This window comes from Platalea leucorodia (assembly GCF_965183815.1).
Source record: "Platalea leucorodia genome assembly, chromosome: 3".
Classification (NCBI taxonomy): Eukaryota; Metazoa; Chordata; class Aves; order Pelecaniformes; family Threskiornithidae; genus Platalea; species Platalea leucorodia.
In genome coordinates, this window is record NC_138825.1 from 56,348,763 (window position 1) to 56,371,712 (window position 22,950).

The 22,950-nt window shown below is 42.1% G+C and overlaps 1 protein-coding gene across 1 annotated transcript; it reads left to right on the forward strand.

The window, feature by feature from the left end:
- Positions 1-2,479: 2,479 nt before the first annotated feature.
- GINM1 (glycosylated integral membrane protein 1) lies at positions 2,480-22,611 on the forward strand. The gene is made up of 8 exons (XM_082307287.1): positions 2,480-2,680; positions 11,850-11,909; positions 12,087-12,183; positions 15,076-15,227; positions 17,219-17,375; positions 18,139-18,269; positions 19,735-19,898; positions 21,712-22,611. Exons 1-8 carry the CDS (start codon positions 2,567-2,569, stop codon positions 21,818-21,820), a joined length of 984 nt encoding a protein of 327 aa, XP_082163413.1. The 5' UTR covers positions 2,480-2,566; the 3' UTR covers positions 21,821-22,611.
- Positions 22,612-22,950: the final 339 nt, after the last annotated feature.

Consider the following 22,950-nt stretch of genomic DNA (forward strand, 5'->3'; position numbering starts at 1 on the left):
ACAAAATACTTTAAAATGTTACACATTTTAATAGTTATAAATGTCAGGACACGTTCACCAGTAGACTAGAGGAGCCTAGGAGGCATGCGTCTTGAGCCAAAAGGGGAAAGCCCTGTTGTTATGCTCCCAGCCTGTCCCAGCACTGAGTAGTTATTAAATCATCTAAGGAGAGAGAACTTGTGAAACTAGATCCCTAATTATTTAGTTATTGCAAGGAATTTTACCATTTATGTTAAATAAAACTGTTGTGACATCCATTGTGCTGCGAGACTAATGAAAGCTTTGAAATTTGGGGAAAACAGAAGTATGTTGAAAGCATTTTTAGTGCATATTTTTTGCCGTTTTAATTAAGTTCCAGGAGAATAAAAAGAAAGGAAGAAAGAGGACTGAAAAAAAGGGGGTGCAAAAGATTGGGAGAAAAAGGAAAGAACAAAGCAAACAAAAACGGAAGGAAAGCATTACTTGATAGGGAGTTTACCAGGAAACTTGCAAAAGGAGACAGTCAAAAAGGAACAGGCATTCATCTCCTATTCCATTTCAGGGAGACGCTAAATTCCTTGAGGTCAGCTGAGAACCCAGCCTGAACTTTGCTGAGTCTATAAATTCTGCACATCAGGGATCCTTGCTTCCCTGTATTTTTATATACTCCAATACCATTAATTACTATGCCTCTGGTACATTTTGTAAACATTTTAATCATTAATCTAATACACAAAACACTGTCGTATTGTAGCTTGCTTTTGCTCATCCAGGATTCACCAGTCCTGTTTTACGCCCGGAGTGCAACTCATAGTTAGGAATTTAGGTAATTTAAACTTCCTCCCACCAGCACATGCAAATGACTGCAAGTACCAACAAGAGCTGCATTCTTGTAGCTGCCATCCTATCCCCGAAGACTCTTATGCGCCCCTTACGCGATTCAGCAGAACGTCTTGTTGGGGAGCTGACTTACCACATCGTTTTCTGCCTTATGAGACGGCACAGTGAACAGGCCCTTTACCCATTTCTTTCAGTTCACTAGACACAACGGATCTTAAGGACAGGTCTAAGAGAAACTAGGTAAACTAGGGGATGGTAAAGAGAGGCGGTGGAACTTAAGACATCAGAGTTTTTACCCCTTCTTCCATTACTGACTTGTGTGATTAGAGGGAAGGCAGTTAATCAGCTTTATTTCTTCTAATCTCTAAAGTAGTACTAACTACTGATAATAAACATATTTAGTGATGAAATATTTGAGGTTTTCACGTAATATGTATGAAATATACATCACAATATATGACTCTCTTAGGCCCCATTTTCCAGTGCCTTATATCTTGTGCCAGATGTTTATACCAGTGTCTCATGAATGCAAACTGCATATAAAATACTAAGTTTCTCTGGGTTTTATGATTTATGTTCAGTATCAACCAAGTGGGAGTCATACAGCAATATAAAATCAGGCTACAGATTGCTTCGACAGGACAGCTGATTTATTGCCCTGCCCTGGGTATATTAAAACCCGCCTAGACAAGTTGTTAAGATGTTTGCCACCCTTTGCTGTTAGAAAGCTTTTTGCTAACACATAACGGCAGTCTTTCTTGTTGGAAAGATTTTTCTCCTCGTATCCACCGAGGACTTGGAGATCCAGGTTGTTTCCTTTCTCTTTGCCAGAGACTTCCACGGTTTTGCTGCCGCTATTAAGACTCCCTCCGTTTTCTCTTCTCTCGGCTGAAGGCCTCCAGCTCTTTCAAACTTTGTCTCGTGCTTTCTTCCTTTCTGATGACTCTTTCTGCTCTCCCCTGGAGCCCGCTGCCTGCTTTTGCTGTCAAGAAACCTTTCTTGACGTGGGGTGCTCAGAAATCGGCGCAGGATTGCTCCGGCCAGGTAACCTTGCCGCTCACACGCAGGGCAGGTGGAGACCTGCAGGTGCTTACGGGCGCCAAGGCAGTGGGTTGGTTCGATGGGCGTACGTTGGCCGTTTCATAAATAGCGGTAATTATTAACATTGGATACGTGGGTCACGCCCCTGCTATGCAAAGTGCTTTCAAAGGCTGTCATCATCTGTTAACGGTAACGGGCGTTTGTAGGAGCAGGTACGTTGTCCACGCGTTAGCTGCAACGCCTCATTCGGGACCTTCCAGCGGCGGCGGGGCCGGGGCCGGGGCCGGGCCGGGCCAGGGCAGCCGGGCCGGGCCAGGCCAGCCCCGCCGCCGCCGCCGCTCCCGGCAGCGGCCGCAGGAGAGCACCGGTTCGGCTGTTTCTCTCGCTAAACTTGCGCCCCTCTTCCAAAACCCGGCCGCTCCCGATCGCACGCCGGCCCGCAGCGGGCAGCCGCCCGGGCGCCCCGGCCCTTTCTAGCGAAAAAGCTGGTGCGGCGGGCGGGCGGGGGGCCGGGCCCTGCCCGCGGCGGGGGCGGGCGGGGCGGGGCAGCCGGCAGCCTGCGCAGCCCGCCGGGGGCTGCCGGGGGCGGCCCGGCCCGGCCCGGCCCCCTGCCGCCGCCTCCCCCGCTTCCTCCCGCCCCGCCCCTGCCGCCGCCGCCGCCGCCGCTTGTTGATGTTTCACTTTGTTTTAATTCCCGGGTCGCAAGATGGAGGTGGCGCTGGGACGCCGAGAGCCGCTGCCACCGCCGCTGCTGCTGCCGCCGCTGCTGCTGCTGGCTGCCGCGCTGCTGGGCCCGGCCGCGTCCCTGCAGCTGGGCCAGGTACTGCCGGGGCCGGGGCCGGGGCCGGGGCGGCAGGGCAGCCCCAGCCCCTGCCGCTGTCCCCCTGCCTCCGAGGGGTGAGCCGGGGCCCGCCGGGGCGGGCGGCTCCAGGCCGGGGCGGGCGGGAGTGCCTGGGCCGCGGGCTGGCGCGGCCGGGCGGGCGGGCGGGCGGCGTCGCCGGCGGGCGCCGCTGGCGCGGCTGGAGAAAGCGGGCGAAGCCGGGGCACCGAAGGGCGGAGTGCCGGGTGTGAGGGCTTTATTTTCCCGGCTGTAGCGCTTGGCAGCCTAGGGTCTGTTACCCCTACTTACAGCGCTTGACCTGCCCCTCAAGTACGTTTAGGTCTGAAATGTATGAAAATGGTACAAAAGGACAAAATTATGCATCTGCCACAAACTTGGTTACCGTGTGCGTAATGCCTCCCCCCTGCCTTTAATGGTTTATTTATATAGGATTTGATATGCCAAAACAAGTATCTGACAGGTTGAGCGGGGAGGTAGTTACTTCTATCCACCGTACATGTATTTATATTGTATTTTTATGCTTGTCTACCCACATCTTGATGGTTCAGTGCTATAGAAGTATGCAGTGCATTAGGTCCACATTTGCTGCTAGTGATTTCTGTGCTCTTCAATTGAACCAAGTAAACGTTTTCAATGTATTGGTATATTACAGGGCATCGTGCTGTCTGCTTTTCTGTTCCAGTACTCATGCTGTACATTGCTAAGATTAGTCTTAAATCAAATTTGGTGGCTTTCTAAAGAGTGGGAGGAATTTTTTGGGTACTACTTAGGAGATCTTCTCATTGGGAATAAAAAGATGTGCCATGGCACAGCTGAGCTTTGACCTCTAGAATTACAGAAAAGAACTGGATACTTCTGTCTGTACTCGAATCGTGACAAAATACATCCTCTAATTGTTATAAGCATGAGGGAAGAGCTGTGTTGCATTTGTAGTCACTTGTCTAGCCAATGTGAAGTTGCTGTCATGGGAGTAAATTTATTATGGCTTTTTTCCTCCACAATTTGGCTTTTTCTTTTTTTTCATTTAAGTAAAACCTTTCCAAGAAAGCCTGATTGATAAGAGGCCCTGTGCTGGCACATCCTGTGCTGCAAAGCAGGATTCTTGGGCTACTGCCTGGTTTCTGCTTCTCTATATGAACATTTGAAGAGAGATCTGCTTAGCTGTGATTTCGAAATGGGAATCTAGATCTTCAGACACCCGTAAAAGTGCATCTGTGCTTGAAGTCAGGCGCTCTAAAGAGAGCAGAAAGAGGTCAGTCCTCAGGTACTTTGCTTATCCCTCTGAGAAAGGGAGTGCTAGCTTGAATTTGCCGCAAGACACGTGAAGTGACAATGGAGTATAGACCTATGCTCTTGCTTACCTTCTCCCTAGAAACTATCCCACTTTCACATCAAAACTTCAACTTGTTTGTCACAGCTGGCACTTGTACGAGATGCGGAGGCACATCTGCACGTGCTATCTTTGGATCTGAAAGTATGAGTGAGGATGGCGCAGGGCTGCCGGAGCGGGTCCTGTGGAAGCCAGCTTGGGGTCAGAAATAGAGTAGCTATGTTAGAGAGTGCTAATAGGGCTTGACTTAGTAGCTGGGGTGTAATGCCTTATGGGCATAGCTGCGCTGTTTGTGGGGTTGAGTTTGTCCAGTTGTGCTGTACCACTTAGGTGGCCTGTCAGCTCAGTTTTGCTAGTTGGAAGTGTCTGCACTTTTTTAGCGTTATACTGGTGTGGTGGCCTAAGTATATGCAGAAAAGCTCTTTTAATAGTCAAAAAGGGAACATATACATTTTTACTTTAGTATTTTTTCTTTTTAAATCTCAAACTTAAAAAAATAAAAAGTTGTATTTCCTCCCGCACTATTTCTTTTTGTACATACAGGATCATTTTTGGCGTAGAAGGAACAGAGCACCTTGAGAAAGTTTCAAGTAGAAGAATTGCTGGGTTTTGAGCATGAGCTGGTTTATGGTGGCTTGATAGGAATGGAAGTGCCTCGGCAGTGGGAACAGGCAGAGTGGGAATGCCGCGCTGTCAGGTTGGCTTCAGAAGCCATGAACTTAACGACAGAGGGCGATGGGGTCAGAACAATCCTGGTCTTTCCTCAGAATGACTTGGGACTGCGGGCTGGTTGGGAGCCGGCAGCATCAACATGTTCAGCTTGGCTTTGACTGGATACCACGACTGTGCCCTCTACAATTCTGTGAGCCCACGGGCAGCGTGCTGCTGATAGCTTCACATTTTGTAATTCTTGTACATGGTATTAAAGTTTACCTCCAAGATGATGGCCGTGATGTTACAAAAACCATAACGGAAGGACCGAGGAAAAACCTTGAAACATTGGAATAACGTTTCGTAAGGCTGAAACGCTTTTGTTCAGCTCCGGAATGTGAACGCCTCCATTGTTGTGCAATACTTGTCGTTTCTTAAATAAGCTGTTTTGAAATCTAGGCTTTTTTTTTTTTTTTTTAAACATTAGCATGTGTGTTTTGATTTTTCTTTCTCTTCCTGGATGAGCAAAACTGGATTACAGATTGATTGATACTAGACAGAGTTAAAAAAAAAAAAAAGGCAAGGAACAATGCAACAAGACAACCAACCTTTGCATTAAAGTAACGTGTTTTTCTGGTGCAAGGTCAAGACAGGTTTTGTGTTTTAGAGTATTTTTTTTAATGTGCTGATAGGAACTGGCTAAAAGCACAGTGGGCTGAATGCTAATGCTATGTTGTTTGCTTACTCTGTTTGCTTCTTGATAATTTAGGTTTAACAGTGTTCTTTCTAAATGGCTTACTTGCCTAGCAGACTTTTTTTTTTTTTTTCAGTTTAGTTGCCTGAAAAACATTGTTTACAGATTATTTATTGGCTGCAAGAAACCTCTGTGTGGATGGATTATTTCACAACAGAAGAAAGTAATCTTCACTATATTAACCATTTGAGTACATACGCAGTGGATATAATTTATTTTAATCGAAGAAGAAACTTGTCAATAGTGACATGCTGAAATGTTTCTTTCATCACTTTATGCCAGTTTCTCTATTAACAGCCTGGCACATATTCTGAACTGTATGCTTAAAAGATCTGACATCATCTTTCCATGTATATTTGATTAAATTAAAGCAGTATGATGCAACCATGTCCCGGTGATGTGAGACTAAGTATTCACCTCTAAAACTCCTGATAAAATATTCATAGTATGAGTTGCTTTAATAGGGAGAAAGCAAAGGCGATTAATTCTAGCAACATGTGTAGGGCAAAGGAAAGGATAAGCAATATTATACTAAGAATCATCGCAAAGCAAGGAAGGAATGTAAGTGTGCTCGTTCAGAAAAGAAAAGCAGAGGAGAAGCATCATGTTAGATTTTTGTATTAACAGAGATAGTTCAGCTTTAGTTACTTCAGCAAAAACTGGATTTCATTATCTTACCTTAAATATTGTCATGCAGTTTAATAATGCCAAACCTTACTGGAGAAGATTTTGTACTAAAATTTTGTAAAATGTGAGGGACTAATTGTCATCCTGCAAACTTGTCAAGTCAAACTTGTCATGTCAAACTTGTACCATGATTATTTCTTAGCTCAGTTATGCCTGATGGCAGTTAAGACTCATCCTATGACATAGGTCTGTTTTGACTCTGGTGAAAGAATTATGAGAAGCACAGATCAGAGAGCCCTGGATGGCAAGTGTACAGTGACGCTATTTGGAGCAAGTTGCCCATGTGAGTGCCAGGACTCAAATGGTAGGAGTTTGGGTGGTAGTTTTGTTTGTCTGTTCGAACACTTTTTTCCTGTTATCTCTTTTCAAATTTGGAAACAAGTTATTAATTTTGTCTATTTCTTATCTGTTTGGCAGCCTTCATTGGACTTTATATTTTCCTGTCGCAAACAGGGTATCCCAATAGTGCCTGTGTAATCGCTGCGAGGGGATTGTCTGTCTTCCAAGTCACTGTACAGCTGGCCATCTTGCAAGGCACTACGCCATCTGTTCCTAGTGCTGCCCGCTCCGCTTGCCACAGCCCTTCTAGTGCAGAAAGAGCCTTGTTCCAAGAGCCTCAGCAGGGAACAGCTGTGCTTTGAGAGGGTTGGCTGCTAGCGGCTGAATCTAGATGGGGTTTATGTGACTAATGCAGTTGTGTAGGACTTAACAGTCACCCTGTACTGGGAGAAACTGTACGGTGCACCCCGTCAGGTACCCACTGCCTGTGGAAGAAGTTTTTCTGTGTTTCTGTAATCAGATCTGTTTGAAGTTCTTGCGTGATCAGAGCCAACAGCTTTGTCTTGTGCGGCATTTTTCATAAAAGGCTAAGATTAGGTGAAATGTTCTCTGTAGATTTGTGTGGCATTGGTATGGGGAGTCTTTAAGAATGAATGAATATTCCCTTTTAACTTATGCCAGATGCTTTATATTCTTTGCTGCTGTCTTTTCCCCATCTTGCTCTTCTGCTGCTGCTGTGATTATACTGCCCCAGTTAACATTCCCGTGTTCCGTTGCGGCACATGGTGAAAGAGAAAGGATTAGAAAATGATCACTATCTACTTATCTCTATTGATGAAGTTCACAAAAATTCACTAGTTTGTTGTAATGTGTATGGCCACGCTGTTACTGCTGTTGCAGTTCTAGCTGTCCTAGAGCAGAATGGCATACATTTGTGGTATAAGTGCCGTCCTCTTCACAGGTACCGTGGCCATTACCACTGTAAATATCACTGCTGGAGCACTAAAACAGTGATGAGAAATCTTAGGAAAACTCAGGAGAGACATCTACATCCTATAACAGCATTAAGAATGATGGGACCACTTTTAGTGTAAATTGGAGAGTTTTGTGTGAAGGCATTCAGCAGCACAGGAAGGGATAAGGTGCTGTGAATGATGGAACGGGTCTCAATGGTAAGCTGAAAGCACAACCTGATTCCTAGGGACCTGAACTGCTTCTTGGGGCAGTCCTTTGATTCTGACTCTGTCAAAGTGCAGCTTTCTCAAATGTACCAATGAATTCAGGACCTTTTAAATTACAGGACTGTCTGAAATTTATGTGAACTTTTGTGATATTGTTAATACTGAAAATTGTATGTTATACAAACAAGTTTTACACTCACAGTTCAGGCTTCTCTAGAACTTGACAGTGTAATATTATGGATTACTGCAGAGGACCCATGTCCTGCTGTCAGTGACTTTGTTCCTACAGGATTGGCCTACTATGCTTTTGATACACAAAATAAGTGGTGTAGGGTTATTTACTTTTCTTAGAACTGAAGTGTATAGCCATAAGACATATCTATAAGACACATCATCACTTTTTTTTTTCCCCGCTAAGTAGTGAGTTTTGTTATGATAACATTAAAAAAAGTATTTTCTCTGTTGAAATTAAAGGATGTTTCATAATCTGTGAGTCTTCACAGAAAGATGGGTATTTGAGTTATCAGTGGGGCACTTTCTAGCAAGTATGGCTTGTCAGGCCGGGCATTTCATCATGAAAGCATGGTGCAAGCGCTGTTGGCCTGCCCAGTCTGTTTCCCTCCCAGTTTACAAGCATGAACAATGTATGGCTCTTGAGCACTTATTCAGGAGCAGGTATCAAGGGGGTACCAACCGGGGTTGTGTTACCAGGGGCAATGCCGTGCATCACCCATTCCCTGCTGTGGGTGAAGGTGGGCCAGCTGGGATCGCGCTCTGCTCTCCTGTCAGCTGCTTGCAATAATCCCTTCCTCTTTCCCCCAGCCCTCCTTTTCATTGCGTTTGGCATGCATCTTGTGGTTCTCGCCCTCACATAGATTTTGATGTGGGGTGTGTAGGGTCAGGAAGATTGGCCACAGCAAGACCGGCTGAGTTTTGGGTGCTGAGTTTTGGGTGCTGAGTTTTGGGTGCGGCACTGCAGGGAAGACCAGTGGGAAGCCGTGGGAAACCATGGGAAGCCATAGGAAGACAGCAGTGAGGAACTCACCTCCAAGGAAGGATTATGTGAGCTGGGAGCATTAGCATAAAATCAGGAGGACTGAGTTGGAGGACTGTTATTTTCCATGGGAAGATATTGCGAAGAGTAATGAACGACCTGTTCCTAAATTGCAGCAAGGAAGCTTCAGGTTAGACAGTAGGAAAACTTTAACGTTAAAGCTAGCTGAGCGCTAAATAGTAATTGAGGAGAGTGTGAAACTTTTGGATGTCACTGGAGAGCTTTAAGAATGAGTTAGTTAACTTCTGTCAGGAATGACATCAATAGAGTTGATTCTGACTCTGGAAAAGTTGGTCTTCCTCTGGTCCTCGAGATGTTTCTCTATCAGTTTGGGAACATTTGATGCAAGAACAACTGAAAACTGATTATTTGTTAGCACCAAAACTTTGAGATCTATTTGAAACGTTTCTTAGCAAGACTGGCACCAAGTCTTTGAGACTGCTTAGTGAAGAAGCAAAACCGGAACATATGACAACTCAGCAGAATGGATGTACAGAATATGGGCAGTCATCAGTAGAAGAATGTGTTGGATCTGGATGTGAGCAGACTGGTCACGGGAATGGCAAGAATATGAGTTCCCATTGCTTGTGAACACAAAATTGCAAGGGTCATGGTGTAGCTGTTGTAGTGGAGTATTAATCATTGCTCTGTTATTGAGCAGCTTTATGAACCTGTGCCGTTCATTGGATGCCCCATCACTTTGCCTCTGACCCGAGGGAGATGCTGCGAGGACAGGCAGACCGTGCAGCAGAGCCGATCCCACAGCTTGTGGCTGTCGGAGCAAGTAGCCCAGCGCTTTCCTCCCAGCTGCGTGCTTGCATCTCTCGTGCTTGTCTGGCTCTTCCTTGCTTGTTGGACTGACAGAAAAACAGTCCATCAAAAAAAGGGAAAGTTTTCCTGACAATTTAATGAGCTAAATTAGCTCACTGGCTTGGCATAAATGAAAGGGAAGGATGACCTGCAGGAGAGGAGAGATCTACGCTGTCTCTTTTAGTGGCAGAGGCAGCAAGCTGTTAAGCTGTCTTATTTGTCTGCACACTGTGATTTATTTTTTGTAGAGAAGTGATCCGCTGAAATATTTTAATTTCTTAAACATGTAATATGCTCTTCAAGTGTGAGTTTTAAGTATGTACCGGAATTCATGACTGTGCTTGTGGATACTACGTCAACAGAATTGACAGCTGTTGTGAAGAAAATTAATCATCACATATATAGCTCACTTTGTACATTTAATGCTCAATTGTTGAGCACATCTATCTTGCCCCATACCTTTCGTTTTCAAATAAAGCATTTGATTAAAAAAAAAAATCTAGGGGGGAATTTTCCCTTTTTTCAGCAGTTACAGGCTATCAGTCATTTCCTTTTTCTTGTAATCTCAGTGAGTCACTTTGTAGAAGTTGAGAAAAGATTGCAAAATACTTTCTGTGTAAAGGAACTCAAATTTCATTTGAGGCTTAAAAACTGAAGGAATGTTAAGACTGCCTGGAAAATCCATTTTTTGGGCCCTTTGAATTCCCAGAAAACAGAAAAGCCTGGGAAGTCATGACACAAGGTTTTGGTAATCTGTTAAGCAATTTGAGGGTGTAAAGGAAGTACAGCTCTGACTGCTAGATAAAGAGCTAAAAGTTTGGTGGGTTTTTCATTCTTCAGTCTTGAGAAGAAAATAATTGGTTTGAGGAAGTTAAAGGATAACAGAATAGATTACATCCTATGATTATATTATTGATCTGGTTTATATTTTTAGTAATAGACTTCCAGTTCTCTAAGTAAATTGGTACTTTTCCTTTACTTTGAATAGCTAGGATTTAAGTTTTGAAGAAAAGTCAGTATAAACACCTGTTTCCTAGAAAGGGCATCGAGAAAGAGATTTCTCTTTGGTCACAGTGGCCAGAGTTTTCCTGCTGATTTGAGAAATGTGCTTGAAACATCAATGACAAATAATTTCCAATCAAAAGATTATCTGTGTTAGATTTTAAACCATGCTTCTCATGATGCCAGATTTCTGCTGAACCAGATTTGGGTGTTGTTTTTCAGTTTTTTTTTGGTAAGCCTGGCTACCTGCGTGTACTTAACACCTGTTGTTTTAAGGAATTTTTTACATTATAGTCACACTTCAGAAGCTCTCTGTTCGTGAATTGTGACTATATTGTTCTAGGTACTGTATATTTCAAGTATTTCCTGCCTGAAAATTCAGTGTTTTATAAAAATCCCAAACAAAAAGCCATTTTATGTATTTAAATTTTTTAAAATTTATTTTAAATTCTGGGCAAATTCGACTTTCTGTTGCGACATGACTGGCTCTTTAGCTGTTAGTTGTGAAACCGTGACTCAAACACAGAGCTAAGAAAGATGCTGAAGATACGGAGAAGTTTTCCCAAGGAAAACGAAATGCAATTAGAATCATTTAAGGCTTCCAAAAGGCAAATAAGGAGCGTAACATTATTTTTGAAGAGTGTGGCAATTATTACTTTTGGCTATGTCCAAGAGAGGTTTGGCTTTTGTATGTAGGTTTTGTCAGGAGCAGGGCTGGGAGATTTAAGGTCCCATCTGCAAAAGAGCCCCTGAAATTACAAGGGTGAAACGAGAGGACAGAAAGAGCGAGTCGATAAATTGCAGCAATTAGGGTTTGAAAGAAGGAAGCAAATCCCCATTAGCTGTGAGTTTGGAGGTGTCTCGTGTGGCATAATTTGAGAAGAAGCAGCGTTACTGCTGACACTGAAAAAACTTGAGTGTTCTTTAGTATAGGTTAACATATGTTAAATTATACTTCACCTTGAAGACTAAGTGGAGTGCTTAAAAAGCACTTACAGAGAATCTGATTTTTACCTTGTACTGTCTATTATTTTTCCGCTAACATGAGAGACTACTGTTCCATTCCATCCATGTGAAACAAGTTCTCCTGAGAATTTTGGTTGATTATTATTATTTTATCTTTATTTAAAAAAACCCTTTATACGTAAGGGGATGCAGCTGTCACTCTTTCTCATCAATCCTCTTTATTAAAAAGAGAGGAAAAAAAAAAACCCAACCCTTACATGAAAAAAGTAAGCATATTCCTCTTTCTTCTGTCTGCTGGATAGAAAGCCTGGGAATGTGCTCTGGGGATTGTAGGTTGTCATTCTGTCAGGACAATGTGTGAAAGCTGCCTGTGGCCTGCAGTGGCTTATGTGTTTCCTCAGAAACTTACATCTCTTCTCACTGTTGTTTTCCAGGAAACAATCAGAGTCGGTGTTACGATGTTGAAAACCAATGGAGAATTTCACAAAGGACAGGTTTGTCCAGTTTTTCTATTTATTCAGTGAATTAAAATGCAGTGAAACAAAGTGTGCATGTGGATGCAAATACATTATTTTGTCTGACGTCAGTCGGTATGAAGTGTGTTCCTCTGAGAACAGAATTGTAGCATAGGGCCTGGAACTATACACTCATTCTGTCTGTCTTTCTTTCAGGTTGTTTTTAATATCACCTATGTTAATGGACAGGTATATCTAAATGATTTTCCTATGAAAAGCGGGGTTGCCCATATAACATGTCAAACAGTAATATGTGAGTATTCTCTCTTCTTTTTTTTTTTTTTTTTTCTTTTTTTTTTTCCCTTCTTTTCCTCCCCCAGGGCATTTGGCTTCTCTGTTATCTAGTAACCAAAGCTTACAATGACTACATGTTCTCATACTCTGCGAACCTGAGCACCGATTTGTAGAAGCAAATAATTTCCCAAGATAGGATAATTTTGCTACTAAAATGAGTGGGGGAAAAAAATCTTACTGCCTTGTTCTCAAGTCACATTCACATGCTTATATGTAAATGGTCTAATCTGAAATCCAGACTCTGCCTATCTTTTCAAAAGAATGTTTTGCACTACAAGCTAGACAATGTAAACAGAAGGATGCAACTCCACCCTGCTAATGGCTGTGTCCCTAGGCTGGCTGGCATATATCCAAAAAGAGATTCAATAACAAAAGTATGAATTATTGTTAGGAAGATCTTTTAATTATCTCATTTCTGTGTGTATTGGATAAACAAGTTTTTGCTAGATAGGATATTATAGCACAAATACTCCAGTTTTGCTGGTGTCCTGCTGTGGTTAATGACTTCGAATTATCTTGAAACTGCTGGTTTTTATCACTGATTCAATGCTACACCTTTTGTGAAAGACCAGAAAGTACTGTGATTTTTTTGAGATACACAGAACATACTGTATAATTAATTAAGCAAGGGCCACTATGCTCATTTGATTGAAGCTTCTGTTGTATTTGGAATGATCTCTTGATGGATCAGATGCAGTCAGTCTCTAGCTTGGTTTCTGAGCTTATCCTCTCCTTACAACCAGACATTTACTTAGAAAGTACTAATGCTTTTTCTAAATGGCTTCTCTGAGCCATGACCTTGTTTCTTGAACCCTTCCTTCCCAAGCATAATCAATTATTAATTTGACACAATTTCTTTTCTGGAGAAGGAGAGCAATAATTCATTTCTCTCTTTCTGGGACAGTTATGTTGCTATTGCTTCTATTTTTTCTATCCCAGGGCAGAAAAACATGGCAAAATGTCATTTACCTGCAAGATAATTGACTCCAGAAAAACAGATAGGATTTTATTGACTAATTCTGAGAGATACTGAGCACTCTACTGTAGTTCCTATTAATTTTCCAAATGATAGTTGTATAGCTTGCAGTGACTACAGTTATGAATGTGAATCTGAAACAGTGAGAAAAATACTGATTTGGCGTGGGAGCTGGGAACCTGGAACTCTCTGTCTCCATGTCTGGGTCTGAGTCCTCAGCACAGTACCTCTCTCTCTTATCTGTAAAGTAATGTTCATACTATTTACTTACTAAATCCTCGATGATACATTCAGATAACGTTTGTAAAATGCTAAAGGAATCTCGAGATAGTTAACAGAGGGGAGCAGTACTCCTGAATGTATGTAAAAACCAGACTTGAGCCAAATATTTACGCTTTTGAATATTAGAGACCAAGTCTCCTGAATGGTATTGTCTTGACACTGTTGTCAGATGACGCCTGGCACCTATATCCCCACTTGAAGTTCCCACAAATGTCAATTTTGGAAGCATGAGTGCCCTTCACTCCTGTTGAATGTAGTGGGGATGGAGTAGCCTGGCACATGAAAGGTTGGGACCACAGGGAGCTTCAGCTACTTGGCATCTTTCAGGCTTTGGTCCTTTAATGTATGCTTGCTGCTATACGTCAGAAGACATTCAGCAGCCAGGTTAGTGCTCTGGCTCACACCTATAGGGAACCTTTCTCTTTTTCTCTAACCTCTTTCTCTCCTTCTGCCACTTATTTTTGCAGTGGAAAATATTGCTAAACCATGCCAAAAAGTATTTTTCTATATTTAAAACAAGCAAAATAGCTTTATGAGGAAAGGGGTCATTGATAAAAGTAAGGAGCACACTGAGTTGTTACTGTGTAACTGACAGACACTAGCCCGACATGCCCCCAGGCTGCCTCTTCGGCTCAGCACTGCACTCGTGGCTTAGCAAGGGGGGCCAGTCCAGTCTCAGTTCCCGTACCTTGCTGTCATCTGCACGCTGGACCGACCCCTCACCTCCGCTCTCGCACTTCGGCAGCACCTCAGTTCTAGCGTGCCCTCACCAGCAGTAGAGGCATGGTGGCTGGGGAAAGGATACTAACTCTGTACAAAACCAACAAGGGTAGAAAGGCAGTTCTCTGTGTACTTGTGGAATATTAGGTTGTTGAAATAGCTGAAAGCTTTTGGGTAGGAAGAGAGTTTGAGGTGTCACAGTCACATATGAAAACAGGACAGGGGAGAGAGAAAACGTATGAGGGAACTGACACTCATCTTGAGTAGTGTATGCAGTGTGCGTGGGGAAAAAAAGCATATTTGTTTCTCTGTTGAGAGGAAGGGGAATGTTATGCAAATCAAGATGTTTACACAGGTGGCTGGCTGGGCTGTGGCATTACTCTTATAAACTCCTTTAGCTTCACTAAAATAAGAATGCAGCAATAGTGAAGCCAAAGAGTGCTGCTTGGAGTGCTTAAATACAAACCTCAAAGGCAGGGACGCAACATTGTTCGCAATCTCCCTCAATCTGGGGATCGTACAGTGCTGCTGTTGTCTGCTGTGTTATATCATGAGACTGCTACGAGTTTGAATTGGTGATATACTGGTAAAAAATTGTGGCGTCTGTTTTACCTGTTGCCCAGATTACTACTGCTTATAACAGCAGTTCCTGGAAGCGTTAAGGACATCAGCATACTACAGACTTCTGTACAACTGTCCAGGCATCTCTGGTTTGATGCTCGCGGTCCTTTGCAGTTGTAATGACTTTTCCATTCAGATGCTATGTGTGCAAAGGCATCTGTGTCAGAGCTGCAACTGTTTGCCCCACAGTTGTATACTGCTTTCTGGTTGGGGTGGTTTCTCTCTGAAAACTGTGACATTGTGTGTTAACAGTGGAGAACGGAAGCTTGGATAACTTACCAGATCAGCAGCGCCTGGGAACCGTCAGTGTTCGCATCATGGTTCACGAGTGGCCCTTGGCATCCAGTTCTGATTTGAAGCTGATTGTCATTCAGGAAGAAGTGACAGAAATTGACGGAAAACAGGTGAGAAAACCCCCAACATTCTGCTTGTTTTTAATTTAGGAGAGGCAAGTAGTTATGAAGGATTAAAAGGTTTACATGTGTCTGGCTGGTGGTTAGAGTACAAAGTATATCATCTAATGCTAGCTAGCACAGTACTGAGGGAGATAATACCAACCTAAGTTGCCTGTATAGTAGCAGGGGTGTTTCATGAGGAGACTTCAAGTTTTAATGCTTCTATTCCTATTTTAATAATTAAGTGTTGGATGACTTTCCCTTAAGCTTGTTAGAATATCATTAACTCTGTCACATGCTCTTTCAACACATGCATTTATGCAAGCAAAGTCAGACTCACAAGCAATAGTTTGTTTACAAAATAATGTACAAAATAAATAAAAGGGGCATGGGCTCATTCTGAGTCTTGAGGTTTTCCCCATTGTTCATTCCAAGCTAATAAAGTGTTTCAAGCATGTAGTATGGGGAACAGCTTGCAGCAGCAAAATCTTATGGCAGGTGGGCTTCTTGTGAAAGCCCACAACACCTGTGAGCTTAGCCTTAGAATATTTTGCATGTAAGAGAACTAATTAATTTGAATAAAAATCTTGATAATGAACATGGGTTTTGAGACGAATAAAAAAAACCAACAAACAAATTCTAACTGTATTTGCACAAATATCAGTGAATGTGACCAGTTACAATTATAGCTGAGCTTGAAATGTGCAGAACTGAGTTCTCAAAATCACCTGTAAGGTATAGTTATTTTTCCAACCAGAGAGGTTCTGGAGAGAGGATACAGCTGAAGCCAGCAAAAGTGTCAAATTTTTGTTTCAGTACATGTCTGCATCTTACACATGTGGCCAGACTCTTTTGAAGCTGGCTTATGTTCTGCTGCCCTTTTTTTTTTTTTTTTTAAAGGAGAATGATGATAATAGTATTGATCATTGATTCCTAATTAATTGCATGCTCAGCATGTAGTATTTTTTACAGGGATCTGCATCACGTCAAAATTTTACTCTGTTAATGAAAAATCCCACTGAGAGGTTTGAAGCTTTTCTAATGAGGTGTTTAGGAGGCCTCACTGTTAGGAGGCTAATATATCCTGGTTTGGTTCAGTTGGTACACCATAGCGTTGCATTTCAGGTTTCAAACTAGACATCACAGTCTAGTTGCATTTCAGGTTTTCATGGGGACCTGGTAAGAACAACCAAAAAGCTAATGCTGTTTGCTTAATTGTTCCTTTAAGTCAAAAGCTCTCAACCTTTCTCATTAATTATCAGCTGGCAGTAACAATCGTGTGTCTCACCGCATTGTTCTGCACACGTTCGAAGCGAAAGAAGACGGTTGGTTGGCCTATGGCTCTGAAAGCACTAGTGAAACTATCACATGCTGCCTTCCTCTTTTGTTAGTTATATTTCTATGTAGCAGTTATAATTATGGTCACAAACACTCTGGATTTCTGTCAGTTCTTGGCCTCACAGTGCAGTTGCTGATGTTAGCAGGAGTTACGCTGAATGTGTTCTATGTAAGCGATGCTTGCAGTGATTATTAAGTGAAATGGGTGCAGTGCATCACTGGAAGAGGAGGAAGAAAACTATTCTTCTGGTTGTTGGAAAAAAGCAACATTACTGCAAAAGCAGAAGTGTCAGTCTTGCCTCAGCACCGCTTTCAATGTTTGCAAGTGCTCTTTCACTACGTACTTGGGTTTTCCATGCCCTAAAATGCGTCCCTGAAAGAGGATCACAATGAGCTATGTAAGCTTGGTTAAAAGCCCATGGAGTGACTACCACATGCTTTTTCAGGGAGAGAGAGACCAAGTCTGTTCAGCATATTTTATAATGCGGTATAGTCTATAGAAGTGTGTTAAATAAAAACAAAGAATACTAATTTGTGTTATAACATCCCTGTGTTCAAATCTTAATGCCTTGGAGTTTTCTGTGATGTATTGGTTTTCTCTGCCAGCCTACTTCACTCTTACTTTAAACTCAGTAATATCAACGTGTTTGCATCTCTTACAGGTTCAGCAGGAAGAAGTAACAGAAATAGATATTTTAGTAAAAGACCTGAGAGTACTTAGACATTCAAACTACACTGTCCCTTTGAAAGAGAGCATGCTGTATTCCATCCCAAGGGACAACGACATGTTATTTACACTTCCCAGCCTCTCAGGAAAAGGTATCCCTCTGAGCTTTTACATAATATTTTTATCCATAGTTGATGTATTGCTTTACAAGGGTGAAAGAACACCATTATTCCTATGTTTTACATAGTGAAACAGTTTCGTCATTAACAGGAAAGTATTTTGTTTTATGTGCTTCAGTTTTGTTTTTTAAACACCTAAATTAAACTCTTCTACATTCTAAGTATTTTGTTTGTTTGTTTTCAAATTTGTTCTTCTTTGAAGCACTTGATACTTGTCAATCTGCAACCCAGACATCTCACAGGAACAAATTTTTCTCTCAGTGCTATGATGGAAGTTTCTTTAAAGCTCCCCCTTTTTCCTGAGAATGAAAGAGAAAACTGGGGAGGAAATACCTGTCTGGGTCACTTCCAAACCAGAGAATAGTTTTTTTATTAAACTTGAATAACTTAAAAGCAAGAGAAGTTATTTGATGCCTTAAGATTATTTCAGTTTTGTTTAATCAAAAGCTCTCAAGGATTTCATAGGAGATGAATATTTTGATCTAGTTCCTCACCTTTTAATCTGGTGACAGCTGAAATCTACAGCTAAGGGCACAGCTAAAGGCTGCACCGTAACACTGCTTCTGCTTCTTATCAAGTTCACTAGTCAAAAAAAAAAAAGTCAGCCTTCTGTGTTCTTGCTGTAAATGTGTGAGAACTGTACCATAAGTATAGAAATGCAGCATGTTTTTGTTTTCCTGAACAGTGAGTAAAATAAAAAGCAAGACCCCTACTAAATCTAGCTTTTCTTCTTCAGATATTCAAGATCCACTGCAAACTACCAGTCAGTACCTCATCCAGCAAGTAGAAACTACAGTAGATGAAGAGACATTACCTGGCAAGTTACCAGAGACCCCTCTTAGGATAGAACCTCCATCTTCTTACAAGGTAGTTTTGTTGTTTGTTTGTTTGTTTGTTTGTTTGTTTTAATTATTAGTATATACCTTTAAGGACTGGTCTAAAAAGGACAAGCAGTTTTTTTCTCATCCCTGTGTTTTTTTTCCTGTTTCTCCAGAGGTGAAATGCATACAGCTTGGTGACATTCCTAGGAGGAAAAGTTGTAGTAACATGCTGCAGATAGAGCTGAATGTTATTCAGTATTACAGTTTGAGGGAATAAACTTCCTTCCCCATTTTTAGAATTGTCTACAGAAACACATGCAAATATTATGTTTTCCTCCTTTATGGATGTTTACAGAACAAACCAAACAAACCCAGCATTGTGAGGATTCAGATAGCAGGTTTTCCTCATGTGAAAACCAAACACAACATCCATTTAAAGATGGTAAGAAGGTGTATAACATTCCTAGGCCTTTGTCTTAGGTCCTTGGCCTATTTGAAAAAAGGCAACATAGCATGTAACAACTCATTTCTGGAAGAGAGAATTGCCATTCGTACTTAACCTAGTATTGACTTCTCAGAGTAACAAATATAAAGCAGCATAACAGTAAAGACCAGAATTTCTGTTGTGTGAGGTGTCTGACAGTAACTGACTTCCACAAGAGTCTAAGAAATCCCCACAGCCAACCACTAAGAACAGACTTTTACAGACATACTCTAGGAAACTTAAAAAAACCCCCCTTCCTAAATTACCCCTTAGCAGTGAGAAATTGTTGGTTTTTTTTTTTTACTCCAGTAGGAATCAAATGGGTTTCTAAATCCTGCAATGTTCTGACCTCACAGCTACTTCATGACAGTGAGTTAAGATATTTACATTATACCAGGCTATTATACCAAGCATTCATAACAATTTCAAATACTGTTTAGCTTTAAGTTACGTCATTTTTTTCTGACTCCACTTGAGTGCTTACCCCTCTGGGAGATGGGCCATTGGTCTCACCCGCTGTAAGAAACACAGTAACAGCTTGAGAAGTTTTGGTTCCAGATTAGGTAAGGATGGGCTTGATGGCCTTCTCTATGGCTGAAAGAAACACTTTATAACCTGCTGCTGAGACAGGAGGGCCAAAATAGTAAGCTGGAAGTTACAGGTAAGCCAGAGAAGGTGCTACCCCTCTCCTGGGCTGTCAGTAACCCTTTCCCTGCTGTACACTGCCATGGTATCATAGCTTCTCTATGCCTAGGCCAAGTAGCTCACCCTTCACCTGCTCTGTTCAAGTGTCCTTTGTTTTCCAAAGTGGCCTTTCCTTTCAGGGAACTCTGCTAGGACAAGCAGAGAACTAAACCTTCCAAACTTTGTAGAAGTAAGAGGTCTGAGTCACCAGTCAGTTCCATCCTGCTTCTACATATGTTTAAGCATACATAAATTTAAGTAAAACTATCACCATGTAATGTGATTCACCAGTAGTTACAAAAGTACACTTGCTATCTTTTTATTTTTACCTCTTTGGTTGTAGGTGATGTGCCAGTGGGTGGAAGACTTGAGAAAAGGGCTGTGCAGATTCTGGTTTCGATCTTTACCCATCTTCTTTAGTTTGATGGAAGTCATTGTAGTTGGGGTTGTTGGAGCAGCTCTTATTCTTAAAGTCTTAAAGGTGATTTTCCCTTCCTGTGAAAACAAGTAAGTAATTTTTGCTGTTTTTTTTCCTCTGATGAAGGCAAAACATTAAGTAAAAAGTCTTTCAAGAAGCAGCCGCATTCTGTAGGAAGGTGATGGCAACAACTCAGTGAAAAGGCTGCCAGTAACTTTCCATTCCAAGTGACGTTTTGACACGCAGGCATTGGAGAGGAACATGGCAAAATCTTTCATTGGAAATGTCTTTAGCTTGGCTGTCATATTGCCAAATTTTTATCAAGTCTAAGGACTATGTTGTGAGACACCATTAACATAGCTGCAAGAGAGGAGGGTAGAAGCTAGAGGTAAACAATTCCAACAACTCTAAAGCTTTTCATACTCCTATTGTGTTGGAGTTATTATAGTAGTTAGGAAAGGCGTCAAATTTGGCTTTGCAAATTTGTACGGGAATCCTCCAAGGAGGAGCTACCTGTGTAGGCAGCTTACGAGCCACAGTGATTGGTGCTAGCATTGGTGGCAAAAGGTCATAAATGAAGTTGATTGACTGCAGGTGGCTTTATTCACTCGGTGTGTTACCAGCAACACTAATACTTTTCAGAGAAGCAAGCTCTCAAAACAAGAGGTGGAAAGATGAATTAGTAACTGCAGCTAAGAAATCGGGATAGATTTAGTGCTGGAATGGGCAAGCATGTACATTTTAAAGCAACCCAAGTCAGTTCTGGAAGACTGGAACCGTACGTTCTTTCAGAAGTGACTGACAGTGTAGTGTGCTTCATGGCCCACAGCAAGCACAGCTGATGTCTTCAAATGCAACTGACCAGCCGTGCTTCTCAGTGGCCCTGAGTGCGGTGAATTTATGGATCCACCCAGGGATACGAGTGGCCTTAGTCCTTCTGACAGAGCTAGAAAAATGGAGGGTTGGAAGATCAGGAAGGCTGGAAACTGCAGTGACAAAAGAGACCGTGCTTCCCCCTGACATTTCACAAAGCATGCTGTCAGTTTGGAGTACTTCTTGTAACTAACTTGTTGGAGCAGAAAAAGTGAAGAAACACTTTGTACGCCCCACCCCCCCCAGCAGTAAGTAGCTTAACGCTGCCACGTGTGAAACTTGGAACTAAGAAGAACTAGGAAAACAATTCTAATCCCCATAAACTGTTCAGTGAAGTGTCTGATGGCCCGTCCACGGCAGAGGTCGGCACAGAGCAGAGGAACCAGCCTGCAGTAATTTCTCTTCCAGTTGGAGAACGTGGGGCTTGTGCATGGCTTGTCAGAGCATTTCAAGAAATTGTAACACTGGAAGGATGGTCCTCCCCCCAAACACAAAAAACAAAACCCCAAAACCCCCCAGTCATTTCCTTGCTACCTGTATAAAGCGGTCCTGTAAGAAGTGGTAAAGGTTTAATTCTAAACCAGCAAGAATGAGGAGAAGGTCTCATTTGGTGAATGACACAGTGGCAGACGTGAGTCAGGCCCCCGTCCCAAGTCTTTAATGCCATTCCACAGCACACGGATACACCTAGAGGCTTTAGCTAGTCTTGGAGAAGGAGGTGCAGGAGCCTGACAAAGTAGCTCCTGACGGCAGAGAGTTTTAGGCTACCATGAAATGGAGCACATAGAGCCTACGCTGCTGGTACTTCAGATGCAGAAACTGGGTGAAGTGACCCCTCTGAAACCACAGCGAGTACATCTTGGAACCAGTTTTCCGTCAACTTTTCCTTCTAGCTTCATAAAAGAAGCATTATGAGGGTAATACTTGATGCATTGATTTAAACTAAGTTTGGGGAGTTTAAGAATAATGTTTAGAACACAAAATTGTTTTGTATATAATTTTCTAATGCCAGGTAATCTTACTTTTCAGAGGCATCCTTCTCCTGGATCAAGTCAGCTTTGTACCTGTGATTACCATCAGCTTGCCTTCAGATCTTCCAGACAGGAAAAATAATTTAGATGAGAAAGCATGTACTTAATACTGTGTTTACTTTGGAGTTACTGTTTTTTTAAAAACAATTTTTTAGTTGACCTGAAATTTGGCACTTGATCTTTAATACCTTGTTTGTTTCCCACTAAGAGAACTAAGTCAGTTGATTAATTGGTAAAGGGACACTGGGGCCGAGGCCCAAAGCTGACTTCCCCGTGCCTCTCTGTAAACATGCAGCCTTTTCAGAAGTTTCAAAATAAACCAGCTTTCCACCCTGAGGGCTACCATTGGTTTTAACTTCTGTGAAGTCACTTTTCCACACCTCGGACAGGATGCTGGCTGCCTTTGTGCCCATAGATAAACCAGGTCAGCTCTCCTGAAGAGCGAGATGATGAAATTCAGGGTGTCCCGAAGTCTCCAGGCAGCGTTCTTCAGGAAAGGACAAAGGAGCGTCACAAACGTTAGCTGTGCCTGCAAACCGAAACAAAGCTGCCCAGCCTGCTTTCAGGTCTCTTAGGGTTGAGTGTGCCTTGCAAGGAAAATATCACTACCAAACATTTCTGTTACTCAAGTAATTTGACATTTTATATATGCAAAACAAAAATGAAAAAGGCAGATTTATATTTCAAGCACTTTACACTTTTATGGCCCCTTCCACTCATAAAAATTGTTAGCACTTGTAAACGATGTGCTTTTTGTATCTGTGACAGCAGTACTATGGGAAGTCTCAAAAGTAAAAAGCAAATTCTCCAAAAGCACTGGCTTACTATTGCTAAGTAGGCCCAGTCTGCCCATGCTGATTTGTACTGTTAACATTTTTCAAATAAACATGTAAATTGTTTATTAGACTGTGTTCATGTGTGCATCCATATTTAGTTACATAAAGCAGCAGTTTGCCAAGTGTGTTAGATGCAGGGTACTGTTTGGTTCTTAGCTTTTCATTGTTTTTATTTACAAAAATTGTTTGTCAGAAGAATGACTAGGGAAGAAAAAATAAAAAAAAGACTCTTAACTACCTGGCATTAGACTGAGCACAGTTATCATTTGAGTGATCAGAATTATCCATGTTCAGCTTAAGTTGTTCTAGTGAGGGAGGAAAACTAGGCTTTCCAACACACCCCCCACCCCGCCTTAAGGAAAGATGATCGTAAGTTTAACAAGATGTCCGAGTTATTCAGA

Excerpts from the sequence above, each read along its gene's own strand:
- GINM1 (XM_082307287.1), top strand. The coding sequence starts at position 2,567 with ATGGAGGTGGCGCTGGGACGCCGAGAGCCGCTGCCACCGCCGCTGCTG. Across the intron at positions 15,228-17,218 it reads CAGAAATTGACGGAAAACAG|GTTCAGCAGGAAGAAGTAAC; the intron begins GTGAGAAAACCC and ends CATCTCTTACAG. Across the intron at positions 19,899-21,711 it reads TTCCCTTCCTGTGAAAACAA|AGGCATCCTTCTCCTGGATC; the intron begins GTAAGTAATTTT and ends CTTACTTTTCAG.